At 40.8% G+C, this 14,374-nt stretch overlaps 1 protein-coding gene across 3 annotated transcripts in view; it reads right to left on the bottom strand.

Annotated features, from left to right (window-relative positions):
- ano4 (anoctamin 4) overlaps positions 1 to 14,374 on the bottom strand; it is a 46,792-nt gene that overhangs the window by 14,031 nt on the left and 18,387 nt on the right. Inside the window, exons 1-13 of one of the 3 annotated variants that reach the window (XM_005801158.3) lie at positions 13,595 to 14,248; positions 7,248 to 7,448; positions 6,991 to 7,139; positions 6,727 to 6,876; positions 5,180 to 5,280; positions 3,948 to 3,992; positions 3,734 to 3,865; positions 3,541 to 3,647; positions 3,277 to 3,332; positions 3,033 to 3,154; positions 2,238 to 2,372; positions 1,838 to 1,934; positions 1,299 to 1,359 (exon numbers count right to left, since the gene is read on the bottom strand). In XM_005801158.3, coding sequence (XP_005801215.1) covers positions 1,299 to 1,359; positions 1,838 to 1,934; positions 2,238 to 2,372; positions 3,033 to 3,154; positions 3,277 to 3,332; positions 3,541 to 3,647; positions 3,734 to 3,865; positions 3,948 to 3,992; positions 5,180 to 5,280; positions 6,727 to 6,876; positions 6,991 to 7,139; positions 7,248 to 7,308 — 1,216 coding nt within the window. In that variant the 5' untranslated portion in view covers positions 7,309 to 7,448; positions 13,595 to 14,248. Of the gene's footprint in view, positions 1 to 1,298; positions 1,360 to 1,837; positions 1,935 to 2,237; positions 2,373 to 3,032; positions 3,155 to 3,276; positions 3,333 to 3,540; positions 3,648 to 3,733; positions 3,866 to 3,947; positions 3,993 to 5,179; positions 5,281 to 6,726; positions 6,877 to 6,990; positions 7,140 to 7,247; positions 7,449 to 13,594; positions 14,249 to 14,374 lie in introns of those variants that run through there. The other 2 variants (XM_023350101.1, XM_023350102.1) reach the window with 2 other exon arrangements.

The raw sequence follows: 14,374 nt of genomic DNA, 5'->3' as shown, positions 1-14,374 counted from the left end.
CTAGCGTTGCCAACTTTCACAAACTGAAATAAAGTCTACAAGGTCGTAGAAGCATTATTCAAAGAATGCTTACATTTTTTTTAAGATTTTGACAAAAAAAGTACAGACAAGAATTTAGTCAGATTTTTATTTATTTTTTTAATCACAGAGTGAGTATTAGATGCTTATTATAATTTACCCATACTATGCAAAGTATTAAACATGACTTAATCTTATCCTTTTTTACTTCTTTGCTGCAATTTTGCTCATAAATATGTGTCTGTGTTCTTATTTTACATCCAAAAGATGGGATTTGCTGAGGTATTTTATGGTGATGCATGCTTTCGATGCAAAGAACATGTCATTAATGACCAGTGTAGGAAATAACTGAGAAAAAAAAAATATGGATTGATGAAAAACGGATTCAGAATGCATGTTTCCTGTCCTGCAATCTACAGGATTATTTCCAGGTAACCAAAAAGGTAATAGAGACTAAAATGAACAGTTATTAAGATTCATTTTTATATTTTAATTTTTTCATCATTTTTCACAATCTTGTAGCCTAATATTAGTTTTCTGCCATTCAAAACCAGCATTTTGATTTAATCTCACATCATGTTGATCCCAGTCTCTGTCCAACTGTCTCCTCTGTGAGTGGAGACAATATCCTCGTCCCAAACCTTGCTGTGTTTCACATTCCAACAGTGAACAAGATTTTTTTAAAAACAAACAAAAAACAACAACGTCTGTTTGGGCAGAGGAGATACAAGACTGGACTCTCGACCAATGAGAAACCTAACGTGCGACTTGAGGTAAACGGCGTCTCTTTTGAGCTGCGGCTTAAGCGTATAATCCTCACCTTAAGATAGATTTGGACTGACACCGTATCGCACGTCAATTTAAGACGGAACAGCCACGACTAGTCACGTTTCGGGGTGACGGCGATGAAATTGTTTCCATCTCAGTTTCACGGAAAACGTTACAATCGAGACTGCAACACAAAGCTCCTGTGGCAAATTTTGCCCAGATAGCCTCTTTTCCTAAATGAATGAAACCATCTTATTGAGAAAAACAGCTCCGTGTATTTACGCAGGTGTTCTTTGTCTGATGTACTGAAACATATCCGCATCACAAAAAAAAAAAAAAAAACCCTGGAAGGCGGACAACGCATTTCCCTAACACTAACACTGCAGTTCAGCTTGAAGTTTTGAATTTCATCTTTAACTGAGTCGTTAGCGTGATGGTGACGCTAAACCCGGGTGACAAGACGAGAACACAAGACACTGGGAATGTTGGGGAGCAGTTTAACAGGGACTCACCCCACACCGCCATGAATACGGCAAAGAAAACAGTCGCTCCATTGTCAAAGAGATGGGTGACCTAAAAATACAGACAGGGCTTTGTTTTACTGTCAAACAAATGCATGAATGATCAGTTCTTCCTGAAGCACTTGAAAGCTGAATGGGTAGAATCACACTTTGCACCAATCGGATGGCTGAAAAACCTGAATAATTGATTGAGTTACAAGGTAACAGATTTTTTTTTTCAGAAGTGGAGCATTACGGCTTATAGACACAACAATAACTCAAACTTTCTTACAACTTAGATGAAAACGAAAGTTAACTTAATCTGTTTTTACAAGTTCAAAAAGTGGTAAAAAAAAGAATCACTATTTGGTAGAAATAGGGAGAGAAAAAAAAAGGAAAAACGATAAATCGTGCAAATGATTGAGTTCATTTCAATTTCTCATGTGATCAACTGGTTTATTGCTTATTGCGACAGGCCTAGTTAAAGTACCACATTTATTCCCCTGGTTGTTGTGCAGGTTGCTGCAGGAAGCGCTCTGCAGTGGGCGTACCTTTGCGTAGATGCAGCTGTCTGACAGCCTCAGGTAGGGGCAGTACTGGTCGCATATGGGACACATGATGGTGTCGGTGGCCTGGCAGATTTCTTTACTGGAGAAAAGCAAACACCAAATTAACCTTGTCCTTTACAAAGTCTTTATGTCACACATGGGAATAGGAGGGGCTAAAAATGTACGTAAAAAGTAGACATACAGCTGGAGCTGCAAGTGACTCTATAAAGTTTAAACTCAGGAAGAATCCATGTGAGCCACGCTTTTAAGGTTTTATTTGCACGAAAATGTCAAAAAATAGGTTTTCCATGAAGAGTTACTTTGTCTTGGTCTACCAACAAAAATGTAAACCACTTACAAGGCATTGTTCATAGAAAGAAAAGAGCAGCATTTGAGTGTTTACCTGACCGAGCAGTGCTCCAGTGTGAAAACCCCGTAGAGAAACACAAAGAGCCCGACCACGGCCGCAGGGAACAGCATCCCCGTGTACCAGCCGAGCCAAGCGAAGTAAAGACCGATCTTCTCGCCAAAATACCTCCTGAAGCAACAGCAGAGGACGTTAAGAAGTACGACGGTGCATTAGGGCCACAGCAGATCAAAAAGAAAGAATAAGATGGAAATTTCTGTCTAAAATCTCAGGGATTGTGAAACAGCAAGGCATTTTCTGAGTTTGAAAAGTTGAAAATTTGCTTCAAAAAAACCTCAGAAATGTGTTTAGAAAAAACATGGATTTTTTTTCTTTCCTTTTTGAGTTTTAAAAGTGAAAAAAAAAATCCTATTGTAATCCAGAAAACTCCCAAAAGTCAAAAATGTTCGACTTTTGAAACTCAGACATTTTCAAGTTTTTTCTACAAAACTTCCAAGAATCTCACATTTCTGATGGGTTTTTTGTTTTTCAAAACTATCTTTTGGATTTTTCAAACTCAAAAATTTCCAAGTTTTTTTCTACAAAATTTCAGAGATGAATCTAAAACGAATGTACATTTCTTTCCAGCAAATTGATTCCTCCTGTATTAGGCTTATATAGAATGTCCCAAATACACCATCGTACTAAAGTATTGTTTGGGTTTCATCAAATTTCAGTTGTTGCACAGACCTGGGGTTAAGATCGAAAATTAGCCCAAATATGGGTTGCACTGTATTGTTGCATCTCTTTCTTTTAAACGCAATATGAAACATACTGTAGCTGTCTGCTCACCTGATGAGGTCCAGCGGCTGGTACTTGTACCAGACCCCCCACCAGGCCCAGCATTCATACAGGAGGTGCCTCTGGTTCTCTGCTCCGTGGGTCCGGATGGAGTTTTTGCTGTGGTAGCTACCCTGGTGCGGTTCAAACACAAGAAAATCCTGAACATGCTGAACGGAGCGAGCAGCAAAGACCTGGAAACAGGCGGTGGAAGAGAGCGACAACAAGAGCCGCAAAGGAAGGCGGATGTGATTACCTCGTGAATAGGGAATGCTGCCTCGTACGAGTTGTTGGTCAGAAGACGATTCAGTCCTGCAACGTGAGAGAAAACAGTTGGTAAGGACGTTAAGTTAGGCCTCATATCCACGGAAACTTAGGATGAAGAACAAATTCCCACCTAAAAAAAATTCTAGAAAAAATTTCTAAGTTTCAAAAGTGAAAACTTTTGACTTTGGAAAATTTCCCGAGTTTTAAAAGTAGAAAAAAAATGTTGACTTTTGAATATCCAGAGAAAACTCACCCATCTTGTTTTTCCCCTCCTCATATTTGACCCGTTGAAGGATGTGGTGGACGACCCGGCTTCTGGTGGCGTTGTTGAAAAACGTGTCTTTGTTGTGGATGATGAAACTGGAAGGAAAAGGGGGAGTGAGAAGCACATGTAAAAGATTTCAAAACCACAAGAGAAGAGATGAAGTTGAAATGAAAAATCTCACTGATGGATCCTCGATCGACTGAAGGGAGCCGTGAAGCTTTCGTTCTCCTCCAAGTAGGGCAGAGTGTCGTTGTCAAACTTCATAGGCTTGCGGGGGAGCCATCCCCGAAACTTGTTGATGCGCTTCTCCATCCTGGAAGAGAAGTTTTGTTTAAAACAACCAGACTTATTGAGTTGGAAGTTTGCGGGCAGATTCTGAAAACTTCCACACTAACCTGCTCAAAAACTTGTGTCGTCTGTGCATGTAAAAGACCTTCCTCCTGGCAAAGATTGACGATCAAAGGTTTAGAAAACGTTGAGCTCAGGGAAACAATGGTATTAAGTTCTGTAATTATGGACGCATACCGCTACGGTATGTGACTGATGATGTGTATGAAAAAAGCATACAACCTCTTTTTTTTCCTTATTGAGATTTAGTAATACTAAAAAAGATGCTATCAATAAAAGAAAGAAGCTGGCAAGAAAAATAAGATGCGAGCAAGAAGAGGAAGAAGCTAGCAAGAAAAATAAGATGCTAGCAAGAAAAGGAAGAAGCTAGCAAGAAAAATAAGAAGCTAGCAAGAATAATAAGATGCTAGCAAGAAAAGGAAGAAGCTAGCAAGAAAAATAAGACGCTAGCAAAAAAAGGAAGAAGCTAGCAAGAATAATAAGATGCTAGCAAGAAAAGGAAGAAGCTAGCAAGAAAAATAAGAAGCTAGCAAAAATAATAAGATGCTAGCAAGAAAAGGAAGAAGCTAGCAAGAAAAATAAGATGCTAGCAAAAAAAGGAAGAAGCTAGCAAGAATAATAAGAAGCTAGCAAGAATAATAAGATGCTAGCAAGAAAAATAAAAAGCTAGCAAGAATAATAAGTTGCTAGCAAGAAAAGGAAGAAGCTAGCAAGAAAAATAAGATGCTGGCAAGAAAAGAAAGAAGCTAGCAAGAAAAGGAAGAAGCTAGCAAGAAAAATAAGATGCTGGCAAGAAAAGAAAGAAGCTAGCAAGAAAAGGAAGAAGCTAACCAGATTGAGTACTGTAGGAGTGGCAGTTTTATGTTGTCTGGGTGTTTTGCTGGACCACCCAATTCGATACCAAGTAGCTTAAGGAGAACAAAGTCAAATTTTGGAGCCACCATCAGCCCAAATATTAGGCTAATAGAAACTTTGGGGACAGATTTGAAAACATGTGAACAAGGAGGCCTAAAAACCTGACTCAGTATGTTTTGTAACCAGAAAAATCGACTTGAACAAGATGAGTTCTAAGTTCCATTAAAAACCCCAAAACAAGATTTTCAGGGCAAACATTTAGATTTACAATCATTGTGAAAAAAATAACAGAAATAAAAAATCAGGATCAAAGAACTGTTATAGTTTATCACATTAATATGGATGCCCCAGTGAAGATGTAAGCCATGTCCAAATGCTGTCGTTTTTCACAGACGAATGACTGCATAAGTCTGAAAACTCTCACCTGAATGGCATGCGGATGTTCATCAGCTCCGCATAGCGGCAGAGAACATCCCACGGCGCATGCAGCTTCAGGAAGATCACATCGCTGTTTGTTAAAGAGGCCTGCGCAGAACAGCAAACACACAAACACACACAAAGCAAAACAGGTTCAGTAACCGCGGACCACTACTTTCCTCAGGCCGCTTGGCATCAGCATCCTTAACTCTCCGTACGCTCCAGCAGCGTGGGTGTTTCGTTTAAAAACACCCATGATCTGCAAACGACTAGTAGGAGATCTAAAAATAACCGAATGACTCCGTGAAAGAAACTCCCACGGCCGAGAGCTGAAAGAGTTTCATTGATCGTTCTCTAGATGCTCCAATCAGGACGCGGGCGCTGCTACATCAAAGACGGGGTTGAAAGATCAGAGATGATCCAGAAATTTCACAATTCCAAGAGACGATTTCACAACAGCATTATCAAATCTCTTGATTTTGAGGTAGGAGTAGAGTTCTTATCCTACGATTTCAAAGCTGGCACTAAAGCACTGAGCGTTTTAAGATTTACATTGGTAAGACTGAATGTGTTATGAAACCAAATTAAGACAGAACACAATTTTATAAGACCTTAATAAGATTCTGGGTGTGTAGGCGGAGATAGCACCCTGTCCCTCTATACTAAGAGCTGAAGAGAGGAACAGGCTAACGTTCCTCTCTATGTCATAAAACAGACAAAGATCCTTCATAAACTGCTACTCAGTTACTATAAAAATCATTTTGTCTGGCAAAGAGTAACCACGCTCTAAAAACACAAAATCTTATCAAGTATTTTTGATCTACTTTCTGAAGCAAATATCTTGAAATAAAACAAAACTAACTTATGAGTAACTTTTCAGCATGATATGCAAGTCATTAATTCTGTAATATTGATGAAAAAGCACTACTTATAAGTGAAATATTCTGCCACCAGACATTTTAACTTACAATATTCGAAAACATTTCTTGACTTAAAACAAGCTCCTGTGTCTTGGTATAGGAGCTTGTGAGTCTATTAAGGTTTTTGCACTATAGGATCTAGGGCTGGATAATAAATCAATAACAATATATATCGCGGTAAGACACGTGATCAATATCAATACAGTATACAGTATGTCTGATAGAATATTCAATATTCACAACATTCTTAATATCTCTGATAGCGAGCGAAGCTAGGTTGGTGGCGTCTAGTAACTAACTCACTCTTTGGTTACCAAGCAACAACCTGTTGAGTAACTTGCGCAGCAACAGTTTCATGTTTCGCCACCATGCCAAATAAGTGCTTAAACTTTACCTGCCATAGCACATCCGGGAGAACGTGTTTTTGGGCCATCCTTCTTCCGTATTATTGTCACAGCCTACATCAGTAAAGGTGAATCCAGGGCACTTCCAGTTTTGAACAAGGGTTTTATAAATATCCCACTATGACCACAACCTCATCCTTAACACCTATTAGCAAGCTAAATATTTACAAAAAAGACACAACTTGTTAGGCTCTAGTCACGTGGCACATATGTTTTTCGTCTTTCCTTACCTCCTTTTCCATGTGTAGCCCCTCGGCGCGGATGTTCCTTTCAAACATCTCCCTCTTCTCGGACTGGGAGCTGGACTTCCTGTAAACCAGGATGTAGTCTATGAGACTTTTTCCGTCGCCGAAGCAAAGACCAGTCGATTTGTTCCTCCTCTGTGGACAAACAGTCAGAGAGAAGTTGGATAGTATTTTTCTTTTATAAAATGAAATCATCAATTAGAATACTGCTTTTTTGTGTTTTCCAGGTTTATCTTTTTCTTAGTCTACCTGCGGGACGGCTGACTGCGACTTGCTGGTGTCATCCAGGATGCTGCTGTGAGTTCCCGGGTTCTGGAGGGTGGAGTCGTCGTCTCTGGACGGGGTGCTGATGCCGTCTGACCTTTCTTTCTGCAGCACCACCTGGACGTCCTTCACGGCTAACGCAAAGACGAATGAGAAAATAAACTAAGTTATCTGGAGAGAGAGAAAGAGAGAAAAAATAAAATAAAATAAAATAAAACTAGATACGCCTTCAAAAGTCCCACCCAGTGGAGGCACGTCGCCCTGAGTGCTGGAGTCCAGGGTTTCGGCCGACGACTCCTCCATGACGCCGTCCCTCTCTCGGTACCGGAAAGCAAGGGGTCTGCCGGCTGGCTGGTAGCCAGAGGCCGAGGGCCGCTGCAGCTCTCTGTGTCGGTGCGGGCTCTGCTGCTTGGGCTCAGATCCATGTAGAGATAAACTCACATCTGCAGAAACGCAGGGAGACTCACTCGTGAGTTGTGTCTTTGCACACTTCGCGGTGATGCAAAAGCAGCATGTCCACTCTGAGATGCAGTACCAAACTGAAACGGACTTTTGTTTTGGAGGGTTATGTGCTTCCTCTGTTGATGTAAAGAGGTTTAGAGTTATTTCTGCTTTAGGTTGTACTGTCCTAATACAAGAGGATAGTTCTCTGATCTAATATAAGATTGGTCAATAAATCAATAACAGTATACTGTATATCGCGATTGACACGTGATCGATATCAATAGATAATAAGACTGAACTCTGAGCCAGGACTGCATGGCATTCTGGGAGATGTATTCAGAGGGAATCCTTTAGCTGCTCGACTTCATGCTAATGTTTGCATGAATGGATTTGAAACAGTCCAGGTTTCAGAATCCCTAAGATTTTCCGCAATATAATTCCACAAACACTAGCAGCACTTCCATTGACCATGAAAGGTTGCAAAATGGAATTACAAAAAAAAAAAAAAAACATTGCTCAATGGAAACACGGCAATTACAAAAAACTGCCCTAAAGTTTCTTGGAGGAGGGGGGTTACCCAGCTGTATCGAAGTTTGTGTCTTTCGCAAAAGCAGCGATAGAAACACTTTTTTTCACATCACGAGTCACGTGATCAACAGCCAGATGTTACTACTGACGAAAATTACAAAGTCAACAAGAAGTGTCAGGAGAATGATGGTATGACATATTTTTTTTATGAACTATCACATGGACAATGTTATTCGTGTGTGATTTTAATTGTACTTCTTAGTTAATGGAAACAACACAATTACAAAATTATGTTTCGTTTTTTTTTTTTTTTTTACTTTACGGGAATATTGGCAAAGTTTTGCACACATTAGTAATGAAAACACAGCTAGTGTTGGGATGAGGTGTCCCATAACATTATGCGGGACTGCTGGTCCTGACCTGTTTGTCACCATAATTTGAAAAAAATAAAAAAATAAAAAAATGGAAACAGGAGGCAGTGTGTCATTTGTGATCATTTATAAGGCTTAACACTGAAAATCTACACCGGTCAATAAAACCACAAGATAACTGGAAATTTTTCTCAACTGGATTGAATCCCGGATTGATAAAATTTCCTCAGTTTAGCCAAAAAGATTAATTATACTCAATCCAACTATCTATTTCTCTCTTTTTTTTAACCTTCAGTCCTTAATGACTGCCTTCGTTTGTGACAGCAAATGTGACTCAGCTGAATTTTTCTGCTGAGGGATAGTAAGAAAGAGAGAGAGAGAGGAAGAGAGAGAGAGACAGAAGTTGGGGGAAGCAGCTTTTAATCAGCTGCTGATGCTGTGGAACACCGGAGCCCCTGGATGCAGAGAGCGGTAAGAGATCAAACTCCCAACAAGCAAAATTACTGCTCAGCCAGTCATCCTTGAAGGGTTCCTCTATAGTGGGCTTAAGTTAATAAAATGGATAATAAAAAGCTACTGTCGTACTAGCTGCATTTCCATTACAAATGTGTGCAAAATATCATCTATATTCCGCATATTATATTATCTATATTCCGTAAAAAAAATCAAACAAAAAAAAAAAATCAAACAAAAAAAACAACATAATTTCTCAGCTGCTGCGTTTCCATCGATGAATAAGTCATCAGTGAAAACACGTTGTCATCTTCCACCACTTCCTGTTGACTTCTCCGTCTTTTTCGTCAGCAGTAACATCTGGTTGTTGGTCATGCGACTCGTGTGACGCAAACAAAGTGTTTCCACCGAAACACTGTCGAATCGACCGAAAAAATCCACCTCATCCGAGCGCAAAGTCTTTTTAGCGACGTTTTTTTTTAATTGGCAAATTTATTTTCATAATTCCAATTTGCGTCAGTGACAATGCAGCTCACGTTTCTTGTATGTTGACAGATAGAAAAACATAATGCTATGTTGTCTTAGTATGAGGAAATGAAGGTCTTTGAGGTCAAAGCCACTGTGAATAGTGCATGTATATCGGGATGGAGGGTGTGGATAAGTTATCAAATAAATAGCTCAATCAACCAGACAACAGGTCTGGAAAAAAAGATTTCTAGTTTTTTATTTTCATCTGAATAAATACCTATCGCCTTGTTCTGTGTTTTCTCTGGATAATCCAGTTTCAACCTACAACCCTAACCCTAACTCATAAAGATGCATATTAGTTTATTTGGAGAACCTGCACAGAACTAATTCATAATAGATCATGAATAGACAAGTTGGGCCTGAAACATCAAACTTTAATGCTTTAGAAAACGTTCACTCCTTTTATTTGGCACTGTTGTCTTAATTGGTGCTTTTCTGTTATCTTTTACCCACATTTGTTGATTTTGTGTGCAATTATGTAACAATTACATAAAAATATCAGAAGTGCTCCACTGTTTTAGCTTTTTGACTCCACTTCCAGTATTTAATGCATTAGCGACCCCATTTCCTTGGTCGCTACAGAACGTCAACCCTGCTCTCATTAGTGGAAATTAGAATTGCTTACTATAAATGTTAGCTGTCTGGGGACTAGGATGTTACAGATTAGTTTACGTCAGGGGTGCCCAAAGTGGGTCCTCGAGGGCCGGCGTTCTGCATGTTGTAGTTCTCTCCCTGGTGGTACCAACAACCTTCTGAGCATGTCAATGCTCTTCTTAGGCCTTCTAACGAGACATCATTGGATCCAGGTGCGTTAAACCAGGGTGAGAACTAAGGATGCAGGACGCCGGCCCTCCAGGACTGACTTTGGACACCCCTGGCTTACGTCGTGCTGCTGCTCCGACGGGTCACACTGTAACGGGTTAAACAATGCATCTATGAAACATTAACGGTGCCTGTGTAACACAAGCTACATCTGAGATCGCATGGTGAACTGATGGGAGCGCACATAAAAGAAAAGAGAAACTGACCTCATCGTCAGATCTCCGTTTCATCAGATACCCTTTCATCTGGCTATTGCTTTCACCCTTTTATATCTCCAAAGCATTCCAACCGGTCAAAATGCATTTATTCACACAAGGCTGAAATATTTAGACTGCTGGTGAGAGTCATTGACAGACAGGCACCAGTAAAGCAACAGAATGAGCATCGGCTGCTTTCACTGATTCCACTCAATCATTTCTCACACGATTAGTGTCTTCCAAGGTGAAAAAACAGAAAATAACAACCATGAAGCAATGTTTTCACACTGTTGTGCTGAAATAATTGCTGGTTCTTGGATTATTTTTTTATATACTCTCAGAATGAATTTCAAAACAAATTGATTGTCATATCCCAGGGTTGAAACCTAATAGGGAAAGGTGTAGGTAGTTCAAACACATTTTGATCACAGCATCAACTGAAAACTCATAAAAGAGAAGTGAAAATGAGAATGTTTTATAGAACTACATGTAATAGATAGTACATTCCTGGAACCTAACGGTTACTTTCTGGGAATGCAGGAGTTGTTTCCTTGCCATGCAGAGGTTGTTTGGTCCTAACCTGTGTCTGGTGAATTCATTTATTCTTCCTCTGGTTTTGGAGTTTGATGGAATACAGCACAAAGGAGTTCTTGTACCTGTTCCTTCTGTGACAAAGCATTCTGAATCGCCTCCCAGATGGCAGAAGTTCAAATTCACCCTCCCAACACATGAGCTGAGTCCATAGATATTTTATCTGCCAGTCCTACAGCCTGTGCTGGGCATTAGCTAACTGTGGCAGTGTGAATCATAGCTAAAATCTCTACTTTGGTCTCATCTGTCCAGAATACATTTTTCCATGAGCCTTGGGTTTCACCCAGATGCATCTTTGCAAACCTTTTTCTTGGCAACGCCTCCACATGAGCAATCATTCAGATTTTTGTTTTTTTTGCTAACATTTCTGGCATAAACTTCAGCATTTCTCAAGCTAACAGAGGCTTTTAGAGTCTAAGATGTGACTCTTGGGATACGTCCAACTGGCATACTGTACCTTGTAAGTAGAAGAATAGATTTGTATTTGACATGGCAAATACATTCTGTCTGAAGACTAAATTCTAAGATAAATCTACACCAATAAGCCACAAGACAACCTGTAGAGGCTTGGAGTCCTCCTGACACATCGATGTGGGCTGTGGTATCTGTCTCCAGTATGTTAGCAGCAGACACAACAGACTCTGAACAGCAGGACGTTGCAAAGGGGCATCTCCATGGATCAGATTTCTTTACCTCAGTAGCCATATCCAGGAATTTGGAAGGCTAGCCAACGTCCAAAAGCTCAAGTACTCAGTGTTCTCAGTGACAAGGTGCAATATCTGGCTGAAAGATGCTGTAACCTATAGGGAACAATGTTTCCATGACAGTGGACGCACGGTATGCTAGATGGAGAGGGGTCAAAGTAGCATCCCAACAGATGGAAGGACCTATAGTTTCTCAACAGAACTTTACCAGAAGCCTCATACCGCCTCCATTGGCTTGCCTTCTTCAAACAACGCATACACCATCAGGCCATAATATACAAGAGAATTTATAAGAAAACTTGCTTCATCAGATCAGTCTCTTGCTCAACCATGTTACCAGTTCACTGTTGCTAATTCCTTAGGATGTTTCTGATAGACACTGACCACTCCAAACCAAAACATTAGTTTTCGAGACACTAGGATCAAGAAATAGTCAAAGTGTATGATATTTTATGGTGCTTTTCCAGTTTTGAGGCCGTGCCAGTGTTTCTGCCCTCTCAGGCAATATAAGGTATTAATACTCATAAACATTCCTGTGTGGGAGTTAGGCAGCTCAAGACGCCTCATTAATGCTACATCAAACACAATTTATCTTTTGTTTCAGTTTAAAATGATATTGCACAGGTTTATTTTTATTTACAGATCCCTCATGTCTTGTTCCACTTTAAGACAGTGGTCCTGCCTAAATATTAGTGAGGAAAATAGGGATGAACAGTCCAAATATTCAATAAAGACAAAAATATCCACCCAAATAAATAAAAAATTAAGCGTAATAAAGAGGAAATATACTATGCATTTTAAAAACTTTACAAGAAGGAGGTAAAGTAGGCATAGAAGGTCAAGAAAAGAGCTGAACTCTATTGGAAACATCAGTGAGTGGTTTCAATTCCATTTCACGCTGCATGTTTAGAGGAATAGTTGAACTGCACAACACCCCAAACACAACATACCAACAGTGTGTTTGGAGGAGGGAACATTATGGCATGAGGGTACTAGCAAATATTAGTATAGAATTCCATAAGTTACAAAACAAATGGACAGACACACTAAAACATGATGGGAATAAGGATTTTTATGAAGAGACCAGCTGACCAAACGTGCTGGAACTCCGCTTGGTTGCTAGGTGATGGGCTAGGTGAGGGACGGTGCCTGTTGATTTGTGTCTGTTGATTTGATTTGTTGATTTGTGACATTACATTCTTGAGTTTTTTGAAAGGACACATTTTTCAGACACCAAAAAACATTGACATATTGTCCAAAAAAAACATCTTTTTGAGTTTTTAAAGCAGTTTGGCTGTTTTTAGAAGCAACGGAAACCCAAATGGAAGTACAAGAAAGTGCAAATTATGAACTTTGAGTAATATGTCCCCTTTATGTATAACATTAAACAAAACACAAAAAAAGAAGATATGTGTTGCATTTTTATTCAAAGAACTGTATATTTTTGGAGAAAATGGTTGTATCCGTTCTACGGCCGCTTTTAGATCTTCTATGTCACAGAGGAGAACAGGAGACGATGGTGTGCGTGTGTGGTTCGCAGATCAGTGTCAGGAAAACCGTTCCCTCCATCTGGATGCGCCCATCATTGTCCTTGGATGTGTCTTTTATTTCCCGTCAGGGAATGATGGAGTTTCCATCGCCGCACATCCAGCAGGACGCTCACTCACACTCTCCGGCGTCAATGACACGACCTTTCTGAGTGTGTTCAGAGCAATGCATCATGCATGATGGAGAAGTGTATGGAAAAAAAAAAAAAAAAAAAAAAAGAGTTCACCGCCACAGCGACTGAAGGTCATATATGCTTGCATGGTCACGGGGGAGCCGAGTGTGAGGAATGAGCCGGGGGTAAAGGTGAGTGAGAGGAGGAGGACATGGCAATGCATGAAGGAGAGCACTGCAGCACTCGGAAGAACAAGCTGCCTTCGCTTCAAGACAACTTGATAACACTCACCGTGTGGAGGTGGGCAGAGACAGAGGCAGCTTCACCCCTCAGAGCGGAGGAGAGAGGGGACAGCGGGGCTGGGGACGGAATGGGGGGGTTCCCAGCTGAGCTGAAGCAAATGTCAAAACACCCAGAAGGACTCCTCCACATACAAACATGCAAACACGCACGCTTGCACGCACACTCGGTCAGCCCGCGTTTTCCCTCCAGCGCCAACGAACGGCCTCGCAGAGGGACACAAACAAACAAACACGGCGTCCCACGAGGGAAAGCAGCATCTCCCCTCGGCCCCACACACTTTTTACCCCATCACCGTAGCGACCAAGTCAACATCCCAGACACGCAGGGACGCATGCACGCGCTCTGGACTGGAGAGGCTGGCATTCAAAAGATCCTCAAAGAAAGGAGAAGGAACGCGCAAGCATGAGCAGGATGTTTACAGTGTCGGGGAGAGAGAGGAGGAGATGGAGCGAGGGGGTGTGTGCGCGAGCGTGTGTGTGGCGCTCATCGGCTTCTTCAACGCCAGCCAATCAGACGTCAGGCTTGCTCTGACAACGGGCCAATCGGAAGAGAGTGCTGGCAGTGTTGCGGCAGCACAGCACAATGACAGTTGGCACCGATTACAGTGTCAGCAGGTAGCTTCCATGGAGCCTCAAGGGCACACATCGCCACGGAAACTAGGGGCCGGGTCAACGTTAAAAATGTTAATAAAAATTAAAAGATGAGATAATGTTATTGCCGTATTACTGCTGATTTCTTCTTTTTTCCTATCAGCCCCCATCATATTAC

This window comes from Xiphophorus maculatus, chromosome 17 (assembly GCF_002775205.1).
Source record: "Xiphophorus maculatus strain JP 163 A chromosome 17, X_maculatus-5.0-male, whole genome shotgun sequence".
NCBI lineage: Eukaryota > Metazoa > Chordata > Actinopteri > Cyprinodontiformes > Poeciliidae > Xiphophorus > Xiphophorus maculatus.
The sequence above is the reverse complement of the archived record's forward strand: the minus strand, read 5'-3'. Positions and strand labels throughout refer to the sequence as shown.